Genomic DNA, 12,647 nt, shown 5'->3' on the forward strand with positions numbered 1-12,647 from the left:
GAGAACTTTCATAGTTACTTGCAATAATTATAGAAAGCTATCAACATAAACAGCAGGCACCCTATTATTATTTTCTTTTGAAAGAAGCAAATGGTTCTCCTTATACCTTTGTCAGGGATCCCCTGCTCTCACTCAGGTATGCGAAGTAGGATCTACTTCATGTTGCCAACTTTCTCTGCAGAGTACATCTTCTCTAGAGCATGGGCACTAAAACCTTTTACCCTGCTGAGATCCCTTCACAGAACTTTTCCTCCCCTCAAAATCCACATTTTCACAACCCAGAGTTGCCCCCCACTCAATGCAGCCCAGGGAGATAGCCAGAGGGATTCCACTTCATTGCAATCTCTCCTCTTTCCCCCTCTTTGCACCATACAGCACATGTCCTCTCCATGGTACATTTCTCTGCATCCCACTTTTTTTTTGTTTCCAGTCTGTTTCCAGGCTTTTCTCTTCCTTCATCTGCCAGCTGAGCTGCCCTTATTTCCTTGCCATGCAGGTCTTTGCGCACCTTATGCAACCCGTTTTCAATATGAAACTTTCTCTTCTGTTGGCAGCGTCCTGGATCTCCCTTCTCCCTTCTCTTCCTATTCTTCATGTTTATTCCTCCAGCCACATTTTATAAGTAGGCCTACTATAAAAACTTCTCAAGGGAATAGGTTCAACTTTTAAACCATTTTCCATAAGTAATATACTATGCTTCATTATTGGCAGCCAGGGCTGAGGGAGTTCTGTACATAGAACTGGAACATTATAGCCCATTTTCTTACCATTGTTGCTTATCTTGAAATCCACGTTCATTTTTGACAGGCTTATCCACAGCAATGCATATTTCTGGTCGGGCTCAATAAGGAAAGAATGTTTATTGGGAGCAGCAGTGGCGTAGGAGGTTAAGAGCTCGTGTATCTAATCTGGAGGAACGGGGTTTGATTCCCAGCTCTGCCGCCTGAGCTGTGGAGGCTTATCTGGGGAATTCAGATTAGCCTGTACACTCCCACACACGCCAGCTGGGTGACCTTGGGCTAGTCACAGCTTCTCGGAGCTCTCTCAGCCCCACCTACCTCACAGGGTGTTTGTTGTGAGGGGGGGAAGGGCAAGGAGATTGTCAGCCCCTTTGAGTCTCCTGCAGGAGAGAAAGGGGGGATATAAATCCAAAACTCTTCTTCTTCACTCTTTATAATAGGCACGGAAGATAAATGCAGCAGCTGATAAATATGCTACTGAAAGTCACCCCTTTGTTCTTGGGTGGGCCACAGTAAAATATTGGCTGTAAACTTAAAATAAACATATTTATTTCTTTTTAATTGTTCAGTGAAACTTCAGCATCTTGTCACGTACAAGCAGAGAAGGTAAGAGAGCGTCTGTAGGAGCCAGCAGGGACTGTCCACACAATCAAACAACTAGTGGTCCTTTGGTTTCTAAAGAAACCCTTGGCTAAACTCAGTCAGTACATCTCTCTTGTTCTCAGACTTCTCCAGGCTGTCATCAGATGCTGCTGGTATTTCTCTTTGGTAAGAGCTACCTTTTCATTGCAACAGAGTGCACAGAGGCACAGCACAGCACAACTTACCTAGGCATCTGCGTGCTGAAAACAAAATAATCTTGGAGCCAATATATTTTTTCTAATAAGAGAATTCTTTATTAGTGAACTGCATTCTGGATAGAAAAGTAGAGAGAGAGGTTCTCTAATCTAATAGCAAGATGCATCTCTCTGCATGCCTGGTACAAGAAGGAGGAGGAGAAAGAAAGGTGGAAAGCAGAGAAGCAGAAAGGATGGAAGTTTCTTGAGAAAAGCAATCTACCTATCAAAGGGATAGTGTCAGAGCAGTAGAGAAAAGGTGCCCAGTGTCTTCACCTCTCTAGCTACCTGACTTACTGCTTAGTCCCCCTCTATTCCTGAGGCAGTAGATTGTGCAAAGTCCTTCACTTCGAACAGCTGCTGAATCCACCACTGAGATTCAAAATAATTACCTTTTCTTCACCTGGATGTGACTTAAGTCATCTAATCAGAGACTGCTGCTAATTTGAAGTGTAACAATATTTTTCATTACAAGGAACTGTCACATCTCCTCCTCCTAGGACCTTTGTATAATTTCAGATAAAATTCTTGCTGTTTTGTAATTTCATATGAATGTATTGAATAACAGTTACATCTTAAATAGGACAAGGCAAGGACGTAGGCAAGGGGGGGTTTCTCGGGTTCAAACCCCCCCACATTCATGCCCGAAGCTCCGCCCACCCGTTTGTGGGTTTTAAAAACATTTTTAGTGTTTTTCGGTTTTTGGCCTGCAGGGAGCACATTGTTTAGGCTAGCAGCACCAAACTTTCAGGGATTGTTTGGGGGAATCTCCTGATGATACTACCCAGGTTTGGTGATGTTTGGTTCATGGGGTCCAATGTTATGGACTCCCAAAGGGGGTGCCTCAATCCTGCATTGTTTCCAATGGGAGCTAATAGAAGATAGGGGCTACACTTTTGAGGGTCCATAACTTTGGACACCCTGAACCAAACTTCACCAAACCTGGTAGGTATCATCCGTAGAGTCTCTTACTGATACCACCCATGTTTTGTGAAGTTTGGTCAAGGGGGTCCAAAGCTATGGACTTTCAAAAGGGGTGCCCCCATCCCCTATTGTTTCCAATGGAAGGTAATAGTAGATGGGGTCCATAACTTTGGACCCACTGAACCAAACTTCACCAAACCTGGGTGGTATCATTAGGAGAATCTCCTAAAGATACCCTAAAAGTCTGGTGCTGCTAGCTTAACAATTGCATGCCTGACAGCAGGCACCCCACAAATTTCCCCAGATCCTCCGGTTAAATCCACCCCCTTCGGCATGGATTTAAACGGAGAATCTGAGGATTTATATCCTCCCTTTCTCTCCTGTAGGAGACTCAAAGGAGCTTACAATATCCTTGACCTTCCTCCCTCACAACAAACACCCATGAGGTGGGTGGGGCTGAGAGAGCTCCGAAAAGCTGTGACTAGCTCAAGGTCACCCAAATGGCCTGTGTGGGAGTACACAGGCTAATGTGAATTCCCCATATAAGCCTCCACAACTCAAGCGGCAGAGCAGGGAACCAAACCCGGTTCCTCCAGATTAGAATGCACCTGCTCTTAAGCACTACGCCACATCGAAAGTGATGCTGTTTCATGGTGGGGGATAATCCACCCCAAAACAGCATCACTTTCAATGTTGTTTAACTGGGGACCCCAGATTCTCCCTTTAAGGTGGATTTAAAAGGAGAATTTGGGCTCTCTAGTTTAAACACCATTGAAAGTGATGCTGTTTGGGGGTGGATTCCAGCATCACAGCGGCTGCCCGGGGGGGGGGAGGGGCGCAAAACTCAGATTTTGCACTGGGCTCCATTTTCCCTCTATGCCTCTGCCCAGAGGGGAGGGCAGAAGGAACTGCCAGCTGCCAGTTAGGAGCCCAGCTGGTGGGGGGCAGGGGAGGGCAGGGCGGGGGAGTCTGTCGTCCCTGGCCTTGAAGAGCTGCTTTTATAAGCGATAGGTTGGGGGCAGGGTTTGGGGAGGTGTGGCCATGCCCTAGGGGCAGGTGGGGGTGTGCCCCCTCCGAACCCCCCCATAAAAATCTATACCTACATCCCTGACACAAGGTTATTGATTAACAAGAGCAGGTAACATTTTTTGTGTGTGGAGGTAAATAACATCTACTTTTATTTATTTATTTATTTATTTATTGGTCTTGATAGACCGTCCGACCCCCAAAGGGCTCTTGGCGGTATACCATTAGACATAAAACAAATACAATATAAAATCTCATAAATACCATATAGCAATAAAACATTAAAATACATTAAAATACATTATAGCAGTAATTCCAAAAATTACAGATAAAAATACAAGCACAGATGCATGCACAGATGGCACCCAACCCAAAGGTCAGGAGGGCCAGCATTGCCCAAAAATAGGTGGAATCAGCAATCAGGCAATGCTGAAGATGGCAAAACTAGGGTTGGTCAATACTAAAAAATTTTTGGTAAAATTCGGATTTGGGTATTTTGGGGCATAAAATGATTTGTATGCCCGAATCCGAATCATAGCCGATTCGGATATGCCCGAAAATTCGGGTAAATCCGAAAAATTCGGGTCCGTTTTATTATTTTTTTGAATTTTTGGTGTTTTTACACGTTTTGGCCTGCAGGGGGTGCAATTTTAAAGCTAGCAGCACTAAACTTTCAGGATATCATCTGGAGACTGTCCTGATGATTCTCCCCAAGTTTGGTGCGGTTTGGTTCAGGGGGGGCAAAGTTATTGACCCTCAAAAGCGGTGCCCCATCCCCCATTGTTTCCAATGGAAGCTAACAGGAAATGGGGGCTACACTTTTGAAGGTCCATAACTTTGGACCCCCTGCACCAAACTTCACCAAACTTGGGGAGTACCATAGGGACAGTACTTGTATGATACCCTGAAATTTTGGTGACAGTAGCTCTAAAACTACACCCCTCATAGTCACCCAAAGAAATTTCCCCAGATTCTGTGTTCTATAGTGGCTGGCTGGCTCCATTGCAGCCAATGGGAAATTTCTGTGGGAGGGCTGTGGGGTGCACATTTCTCATGGTAAACCCACAAAACTTTCAGGGTGTCTTCAGGAGAGTCTCTTCATGACACCATCCAGGTTTGGTGACCGTTGCTTCAAGGGGTTCAATGTTATGGGTAGGGTCCATCTCCCACTGCCCCCATAAGCAAAGTTCCTCAAACCTGGATGGTGTCATCCAAAGACTCTCCTGAAGATACCCTGAACATTTTGTGACTGTACCTTGATAAATGTGCACCCCACAGCCCTCCACCAGAAATTCCCCATTGACAGCAATGCAGAAGTTACTGCAGAAAAAAGAATCTTGGGCAAATTTTTGGGTGTGCCTGCAGGGACGCATTTTTAGACATATCAGCACCAAAATATCAGGGTATCATCAGGAGACTGTCCTGATGACACCCCCCAAGCTTGGTGCAGTTTGGTTTAGGGGGGCCAAAGTTATGGACCCTCAAAATGGTAGCCACCATCTCCTTAGCTCTCATTGGAAACAATGGGGGATAGAGGCCCCCCCTTTGAGGGTCCATAACTTTGGCCCCCCTGAACCAAACTGCACCAAACTTGGGGGGTGTCATCAGGACAGTCTCCTGATGATACCCTGAAATTTGGTGCCACTAGCTTTAAAAATCCCGGTTTTCATGTTTCACCACTCCTGCACATGAAGCCTGCTGGAGTGAGTGAGCGGTGAAACACGCAAACCAGCATTTTTAAGACTGATGATACCCCCAAAGTTTGGTGCAGTTTGGTTCAGGGGAGCCAAAGTTATGGACTCTCAAAGGTGTAGCCCCCATCCCCTATCAGCTCCCATTGGAAACAATGGGGGATAGTTGCACCCCTTTTGAGGGTCTATACCTGAACCAAACTGCACCAAACTTGGTGGGCAACATTGGGACAGTCACCTGATGATACCCTGATAATTTGGTGCTGATACATCTCAAAATGCGTCCCCTGCAGGCACCCCCAGAAATTTGCCCAAGATTCTTTGTTCTGCAGTGACTTAGCTGTATTGCTGTCAATGGGGAATTTCTGGTAGAGGGCTGTGAGGTGCACATTTCTGAAGGTATGGTCACAAAACTTTCAGGGTATCTTCAGGAGAGTCTCTAGATGACACCATCCAGGTTTGGGGAATTTTGCTTCAGGGGGTTTAATTCTATGGGACCCAAAAAGGGTAGGGTCCATCTCCCACTGCCCCCTGAAGTAAAGTTCCCCAAACCTGGATGGTGTCATCCAGAGACTCTCCTGAAGATACCCTGAAAGTTTTGTGGGTTTACCATGAAAAATGTGCACTCCACAGCCCTCTATCAGAAATTCCCAATTGACAGCAATGCAACTTAATCACTGCAGAACAAAGAATCTTGTGCAAATTTCTGGGGGTGCCTGCAGGGGGTGCATTTGTAGATGTATCGGTACCAATATTTCAGTGTATCATCAGGAGACTGTCCTGATGATACCCTCCAAGATTGGTGCAGTTTCGTTCAGGGGGCCCAAAGTTATGGACCCTCAAAAGGGTAGCCCTCATCTTTTTAGTTCCCATTGGAAAGAATGGGAGATAGGGACACCCCTTTTGGGGGTCCATAACTTTTGCCCCCCTAAACCAAACTGCACCAAACTTGGAGGGTATCATCAGGACAGTCTCCTGATGATACCCTGAAAATTTGGTCCTGATATGTTTAAAAATGCGCCCCCTGCAGGCCGAAACGTGAAAAAACACCAAAAAATAAAAATGAAATTCAGCTGGTGATCCGAATCTCATGGATTCGGATCTGTTAGGATTCGGACAGCTCAGATTCGGACCCTGCTCGTCCGAATCCGTCCGAATCAGTGCAGATTCGGTAAAAATTCAGATTTGGACTGTCCGAATCTCCAACCCTAGGCAAAACTGTTGTGGGGGCTTCAGAGGGGGCAGGCAGTCTGCGGCAGGCATCCCCAAAGACCCGGAGGAATAACTCGGTCTTACAGGCCCTGCAGAACTCACCAAGGTCCCGCAGGGCCCTGACTGCAGATGGTAAAGCATTCCACCAGGACGGGGCCAGGGCTGTAAAGGCCCAGGTAGAGGCCAGCCACATCGGCGAGGGGCAGGGGACTAGCAGCAAATTGGCCTCTGCCAAACGCAGAGGCCTGTTCGGAACATATGGGATTAGACGGTCTCGCAGGTATGAAGGCCCCAAGCCGCTAAGGGCCTTAAAGGTTAATACCAACACCTTGAAGACGATCCGGAATTCCACTGGGAGCCAGTGCAGACGGTACAGCACAGGGGTAATATGATCTCTAAAGGAACCACCTGTCAAAAGCCAAGCTGCTGCATTCTGGACCAGCTTCAATTTCTGGATCAGTCGCAAGGGAAGGCCCACGTAGAGCGAGTTGCAGTAGTCCTGCCTGGAGGTGACCGTGGTATGGATCACTGTGGCCAGGTCGACCTGGGAGAGATAGGGTGCCAGCCGCCACCCTTGGCAAAGATGGAAAAAAACCATTCGGGTAACACAAGCCACCTGTCTCTCTATAGATAATGAAGAATCCAGGTGGGCCCAGAGGCTACAAGCCAAAGAGGTCAGGGCCAATGAGACCCCTTCCAGCACTGGGGGCTGGAAATCCCCAATCTCCCCCCCACCCCCGCCACCCAGCCAAAGGACCTCCATCTTCGATGGATTAATTTTTAACCTGCTCTGCTTCAACCAACCAGCAACCACCTCCAAACAATGCTGTACAGCCGCAGGGGCGGAGGCCATCCCCCCCTCCATCAACAGAATGAGCTGGGTGTCATCAGCATACTGGTGACAGACCAGCCCAAAGCTCCGCACCAGCTGAGCAAGGGGTCGCATGTAGATATTAAATAAGAGCGGGGACAATAGAGTGGGCACCGCTGAGAGGTCTGGTCTCCACACCACACCTGCTGACCCCTATCATGGAGAAACTAGGCAATCCACTGAAGGACAGTGCCCCGTGTGCAGAGATACTGAACACTAGATACTCGGAGAGAGGGTTTCTTACAGGGAAAAATGGACCTTCATGGTAATGCACAGTGATTCTTAACCTCCCAGAACAAAGAGGGTTCCTGCCTCTTTGGGGAAAGACAAGATACAGACATCACCCTTAATGGTCCGGTTCTTGATCGAATGGGTTGAGACATCAGCCTGATGTTCCAGGCTTGGGGGTGTCTCCAAGGGGGAAGCTAACTGATAGAATCACAGCTATACAACAATGACAGTGCAAATAGGGTGGTTGTTAAAGGTATTAGAGTGAGAAACATTGGTTAGTACAATACTGGGCAGGCAAGCACATCAACACATCCATTGTCTTCAATGGATGGGAACTCTCTCCAGGGAACTCTTTCCAGGATGAGGTCTTTGTGTCCACTTAATCCTGTCAGAAAGACTGTGAGAGAAGCATTATGCAAGGCTGGTATGGAGGGAGACAATTCCAGACATAATTCTTTGTCCTTATGGGTGCATTGAACCAGAGGCATTCCTCCCATTGGGCAAAGTGGGCAGCTGCACAGGACGCCACCTTGTGGTGGGCAACAAAAATGCAGGTTCATTTGTGGTGTTCATTTGTATTTTCAGTGGTTTTTTTTTCAGTTTTTGGCCTATAGGGGATGCAGTTTTTAGGCTAGCAGCACCAAAATTTCAGTGATTTTTGGAAGACTCTCCTGATGATTTCACCCAGGTTTGGTGAGGTTTGGTTCAGGGAGTCTAAAGTTATGGACTCCCAAAGTGTGTGCCCCCATTGTTTCCAAAGGGAGCCAATAGGAGATGGGGGCTACACCTTTGAGGGTCCATAACTTTGAACTCCCTGAACCAAACTTCACCAAACCTGGATGGTGTCATCAGTAGGGTCTCACAAAGATACTCTGAAATTTTGGTGCTGCTATCTTAATAATTACACCCCTGACAGCAGGCACCCCCTGAATTTCCCCAGATTCTCCGTTTAAATCCACCCGCTTCCTGCCAATTCTTGTTTTCTTTCTTTCTTTTATTCTCTCAATGCCTAATAAAGATGATGATGATGATGATGATGATGATGATGATGATGATGATGATGATGAAATCCATCCCCTTTGGCATGGATTTAAAGGGAGAATCTGAGGTCCCCAGTTTAAACATTGAAAGTAATGCTGTTTCGGGGTGCGGGAGAATCCACCCCAAAATAGCATCACTTTCAATGTTGTTTAAACTGGGGACCCCAGATTCTCCCTTAAAGGTGGATTTAAAAGCAGAATCTGGGCTCCCTAGTTTAAACACCATTGGAAATGATGCTGTTTGGGGGTGGATTCCAGCATCACTTGTTTAAACTAGGGAGCTCAGATGCTCCTTTTAAATCCACCTTAAAGGGAGAATCTGGGGTCCACAGTTTAAAAAACATTGAAAGTGATGCTGTTTCCCCCAACTGGGGGGACTGGATACAACACCATAAAATGTTTTCATAGCAGTAATAAAACATTTTCAAAGCAATTTGAAAATGTTTTCCAAAAATTATTTCTGCTGTGTGGCATGGCCCATTGCTGTGTTCAGATTTGTGAGTTGGGGCATGTTCTATAATGTGATGGTGACTTTGAAACGACCTGGTGGAAAAAATCATTGTTTGGTCATGGTGGGTGAGGGTGGCCGCCCATGGGGGTGCATCAAACTCAGGTTTTGCCCAGGGCTCTAGTTTGCCTAGGTTTTTGCCACTGCATTGAACCAATGCAAGGAATAGGCTTTCTATTTTGGCATTGTACTGCTAGGTACCCCAAGGGTTGACTGAGGTGGATAGAGAGCCACTGTCTTCCACCATAGCTCAGTCGGGCAATAGCCTTGTCTAGCTTGTTTTTTGGCTTTTCAAACTTTGGTTCAAGCTTTTCAGCCCAGTTGCTAAAGGCTCTTCTCGGGGAAGTTAATATTACAATGACTTGTGTTTTTACAAGAAATAAAGGATGATTCACATACAGGAGCAAATGAGATAATGGGACTGGGAACTTCAAGGTCTGAAACCCAGAGGCCCCTTCTGCACATGCAGAATAATGCACTTTCAAACCACTTGCACAATTGTTTGCAAGTGGATTTTGGTATTCTGCACAGCAAAATCCAACTGCAAAATGCACTGATACAGCCAGAGAACCAAAATATCCAATGAGTTTTTAAATGCCACCACATCTTTTTCCATTAGAAATTTCCAAAGTACCAAGTCTGGATTTAAGTTTCTGGGGCAGGAATGCTCTCACTAAGTCAGTTTTCTCACACAGCTAAATATATGTCAAAGAACAGAGTCTCTTGGGCATATCTGTTGTTAATTTAACAGTCTCTCTTCCTTTTTCTTTCTTTGTTCAAGCAAATATCAACAACCACTATGGGGTCTGCTCTTTCAAAAGAAAACATATTACAGGAACTTGAAAAGCTACAGAAAGATTGGGAAAATGAAACTCTCCCCAAATTGACCAAAAAAAATCAAGAAGGCCTGGATTTATTAAAAAATACTCCTCTTGATATTGCCCTCACAGGGGTGTCAGGTGCTGGTAAATCATCTCTTGTCAATGCCCTGCGAGGAATGACAAACTGGGAAGATGGTGCAGCTGAGACTGGTGAGACGGAAACAACAATGGAGCACAAAAGCTATCCACATCTCACATTCCCAAATGTGACAATGTGGGATCTACCAGGAATTGGGACACCTAACTTTAAACCAGAGGAATACCTCAAGAAGGTAAATTTTGAAAAGTACGATTGTTTCATCATAGTTGCCTCAAATCGCTTCACTGAGAATGATGTCCTCCTGGCCCGTGAAATTCATAAAATGTACAAGAAGTTCTATTATGTGCGCACCAAAGTGGATGCCAGTATATATTCTGAAAAACAAAAGCCAAACTTCAGTGAGGAGAAATTCCTGGATGGAATTAGGAAGTATTGCTGTGATAATCTGAAACGTATAGGGGAATCTAATCCACGGGTTTTTCTCAGTTCCGCATTCCATTTGGATAAGTATGATCTTCCTCTCCTGCTAGGGACTTTGGAGAATGAGTTGGATGATCTCAAGAAACATATTTTAATTCTGTCTATGCCAGTTTTCTCCAAAGAAGTCCTGAAGAAGAAAAGGGCTGCTATGGAGGACTATATCAAGAAAGCAGCTTGGTTGTCTTGTACTGTTCGGGCAGTTCCTGTCCCTGGCCTTTCTGTTGTCTGTGATGTTGCCATCTTGGTGAGGTCAATGATATACATCCTTGAGGTCTTTGGCTTGGATGAAGAGTCCCTCAATAGACTTGCAAAGCGGGTTGGCAAATCTGTTGATGTCCTGAAATCAGCTATCAAAAAGTCTCCACTGCCCAGCCAAATCACCACAGGATTTGTAATTAGTATGTTGAGTAAGTCAGTCATTTGTGGAACCCTGATGGTGGTTGAAACTGTTCTTGATTTTGTACCGGTGTTGGGCTCTATAACTGGCGGACCACTTTCTTTTGGAACAACATTTTACTTCCTGAAGAAATTTCTGCATGATGCTGAGGAAGATGCTCAGAACGTCCGGGCAAAAGCTGCAGAATTCTAAACGGAGACAAGTGCCAAGACACCCGTAATAAAAGTAGATTGAGGACAAAAAGCATATGAATGTCATGCAAATATGAGGAAACAAAATCCAAGAATAAATTCTAGATGTCATATACTTGTTTGATGTCCTGCTTGGTGGAAGTGGATCTTTGAATACCACGTTGTACCTTCCAAGAAGCTTTCTGAAATAAATGAAGATGCTTAGAATGTTCAAGAAAAGCTATTGAACATGTAGAATCAAAGAGCTGACGTCCCAAAAAATAGAAGAGGAGGCACCAAATGTATGGATAATGCTCAGGATCAGAATATTGGAAAGGAAAGGAAACTGGATTTCAGTTTTCGGCTGCAGTAACCACACCTCCAGAAACTGACCAAGGGCTCCTCAACGAGACAATCTATTTGTTGTTTTTGCTTTGTTAACTTCTTTCTTCCAAAGTCCAACATAATCAACTAACAGTCCACATAACTGGACTCATAGGAGTTAGATATGACCACAGCCAGAGTTTTTCTTCACTTTAGTGTGCTGGAGGCTATAGTTCAACTGCAACTTGTGTCTTTTCTTCTTTCTTTTTCTTGTGTGCATATGTTCATCCCCGTCAAGTTGCTTCCAACTTATGGCAGCCCTCCAAAACAAATCAAGGTCGTCCAAAATGTCCTATTAGCAGCCAGATCTTACAAACTGAGGACGGTGTTTTCCTTGTAGTGTCATTCCATCTCATGTTGGGTCTTCCTCTTTTCGTGCAACATTCTACTTTTCCTTAACATAGTTCTCTTTTCCAGGGACATTTCAGACATGTTTTGATCCTGTACCCACATATGTGTTTGCTTGTTTGTTTGGCGATCTGCAGTATCCAGAATACCATTTTTTAAAACTTACTGGCACTTTTGCTTGAGGAGCACTTGAAGTGGCCTCTTTGCACCATGCCTTGAAATATCATGGGTGATCACTTGGGGAAGTTATCGCTCTTAGCCTTTGAAACCTTAATTAATACTATATCTTTGAACTCCTAACATGTCTATAATACCTCTGCTCATCTTGTGCATTTTAGTCTGCAGCCACTAGTCATTCATTCATGTAACCATATACAAGTTTGTTCGTATTTCAGTTTATTTCCCTAATCACTTAATTCATATGGTCCACTGGCATAATGCCCATTGGGCAAGGTGGACAGCTGCCCAGGGCATCACCTTGTGGGGGGGAATCAAAATGCTGGGTTCGTTTTGGGGTATTTTAGTGGTTTTCCATTTTTGGCCTGCAGGGGACGCAGTTTTTAGGCTAGCGGCTCCAAATTTCAGCGTATCATCAGGAGACTGTCCTTATGCTACCCTCCAAGTTTGGTGAGGTTTGGTTCAGGGAATCCAATGTTATGGACTCCCAAAGGGGGTGCCCCTATCCCCCATTGTTTCCAATGGGAGCTAATAGGAGATGGGGGCTATGGTTTTGAGGGGCCATAACTTTGGCCCCCCTGAACCAAACTGCACCAAACTTGGGGGGTATCATTAGGGCAGTCTCCTAATGAGACCCTGAAAGGTTTGAGACTGTGCCTTCAGAAATGTGCCCCCCACAGCCTGCAACCCC

General features: G+C 45.4%; 1 protein-coding gene across 1 annotated transcript; it reads left to right on the plus strand.

Annotated features, from left to right (window-relative positions):
* Positions 1-1,314: 1,314 nt before the first annotated feature.
* On the plus strand, positions 1,315-11,609 carry LOC125425513 (interferon-inducible GTPase 5-like). Its single transcript, XM_048483107.1, has 2 exons — positions 1,315-1,346; positions 9,861-11,609. Exon 2 carries the CDS (start codon positions 9,879-9,881, stop codon positions 11,067-11,069), a length of 1,191 nt encoding a protein of 396 aa, XP_048339064.1. The 5' UTR covers positions 1,315-1,346; positions 9,861-9,878; the 3' UTR covers positions 11,070-11,609.
* The last annotated feature ends 1,038 nt before the right edge of the window (positions 11,610-12,647 follow it).

Source organism: Sphaerodactylus townsendi, unplaced genomic scaffold (genome assembly GCF_021028975.2).
Source record: "Sphaerodactylus townsendi isolate TG3544 unplaced genomic scaffold, MPM_Stown_v2.3 scaffold_661, whole genome shotgun sequence".
Taxonomy (NCBI): domain Eukaryota; kingdom Metazoa; phylum Chordata; class Lepidosauria; order Squamata; family Sphaerodactylidae; genus Sphaerodactylus; species Sphaerodactylus townsendi.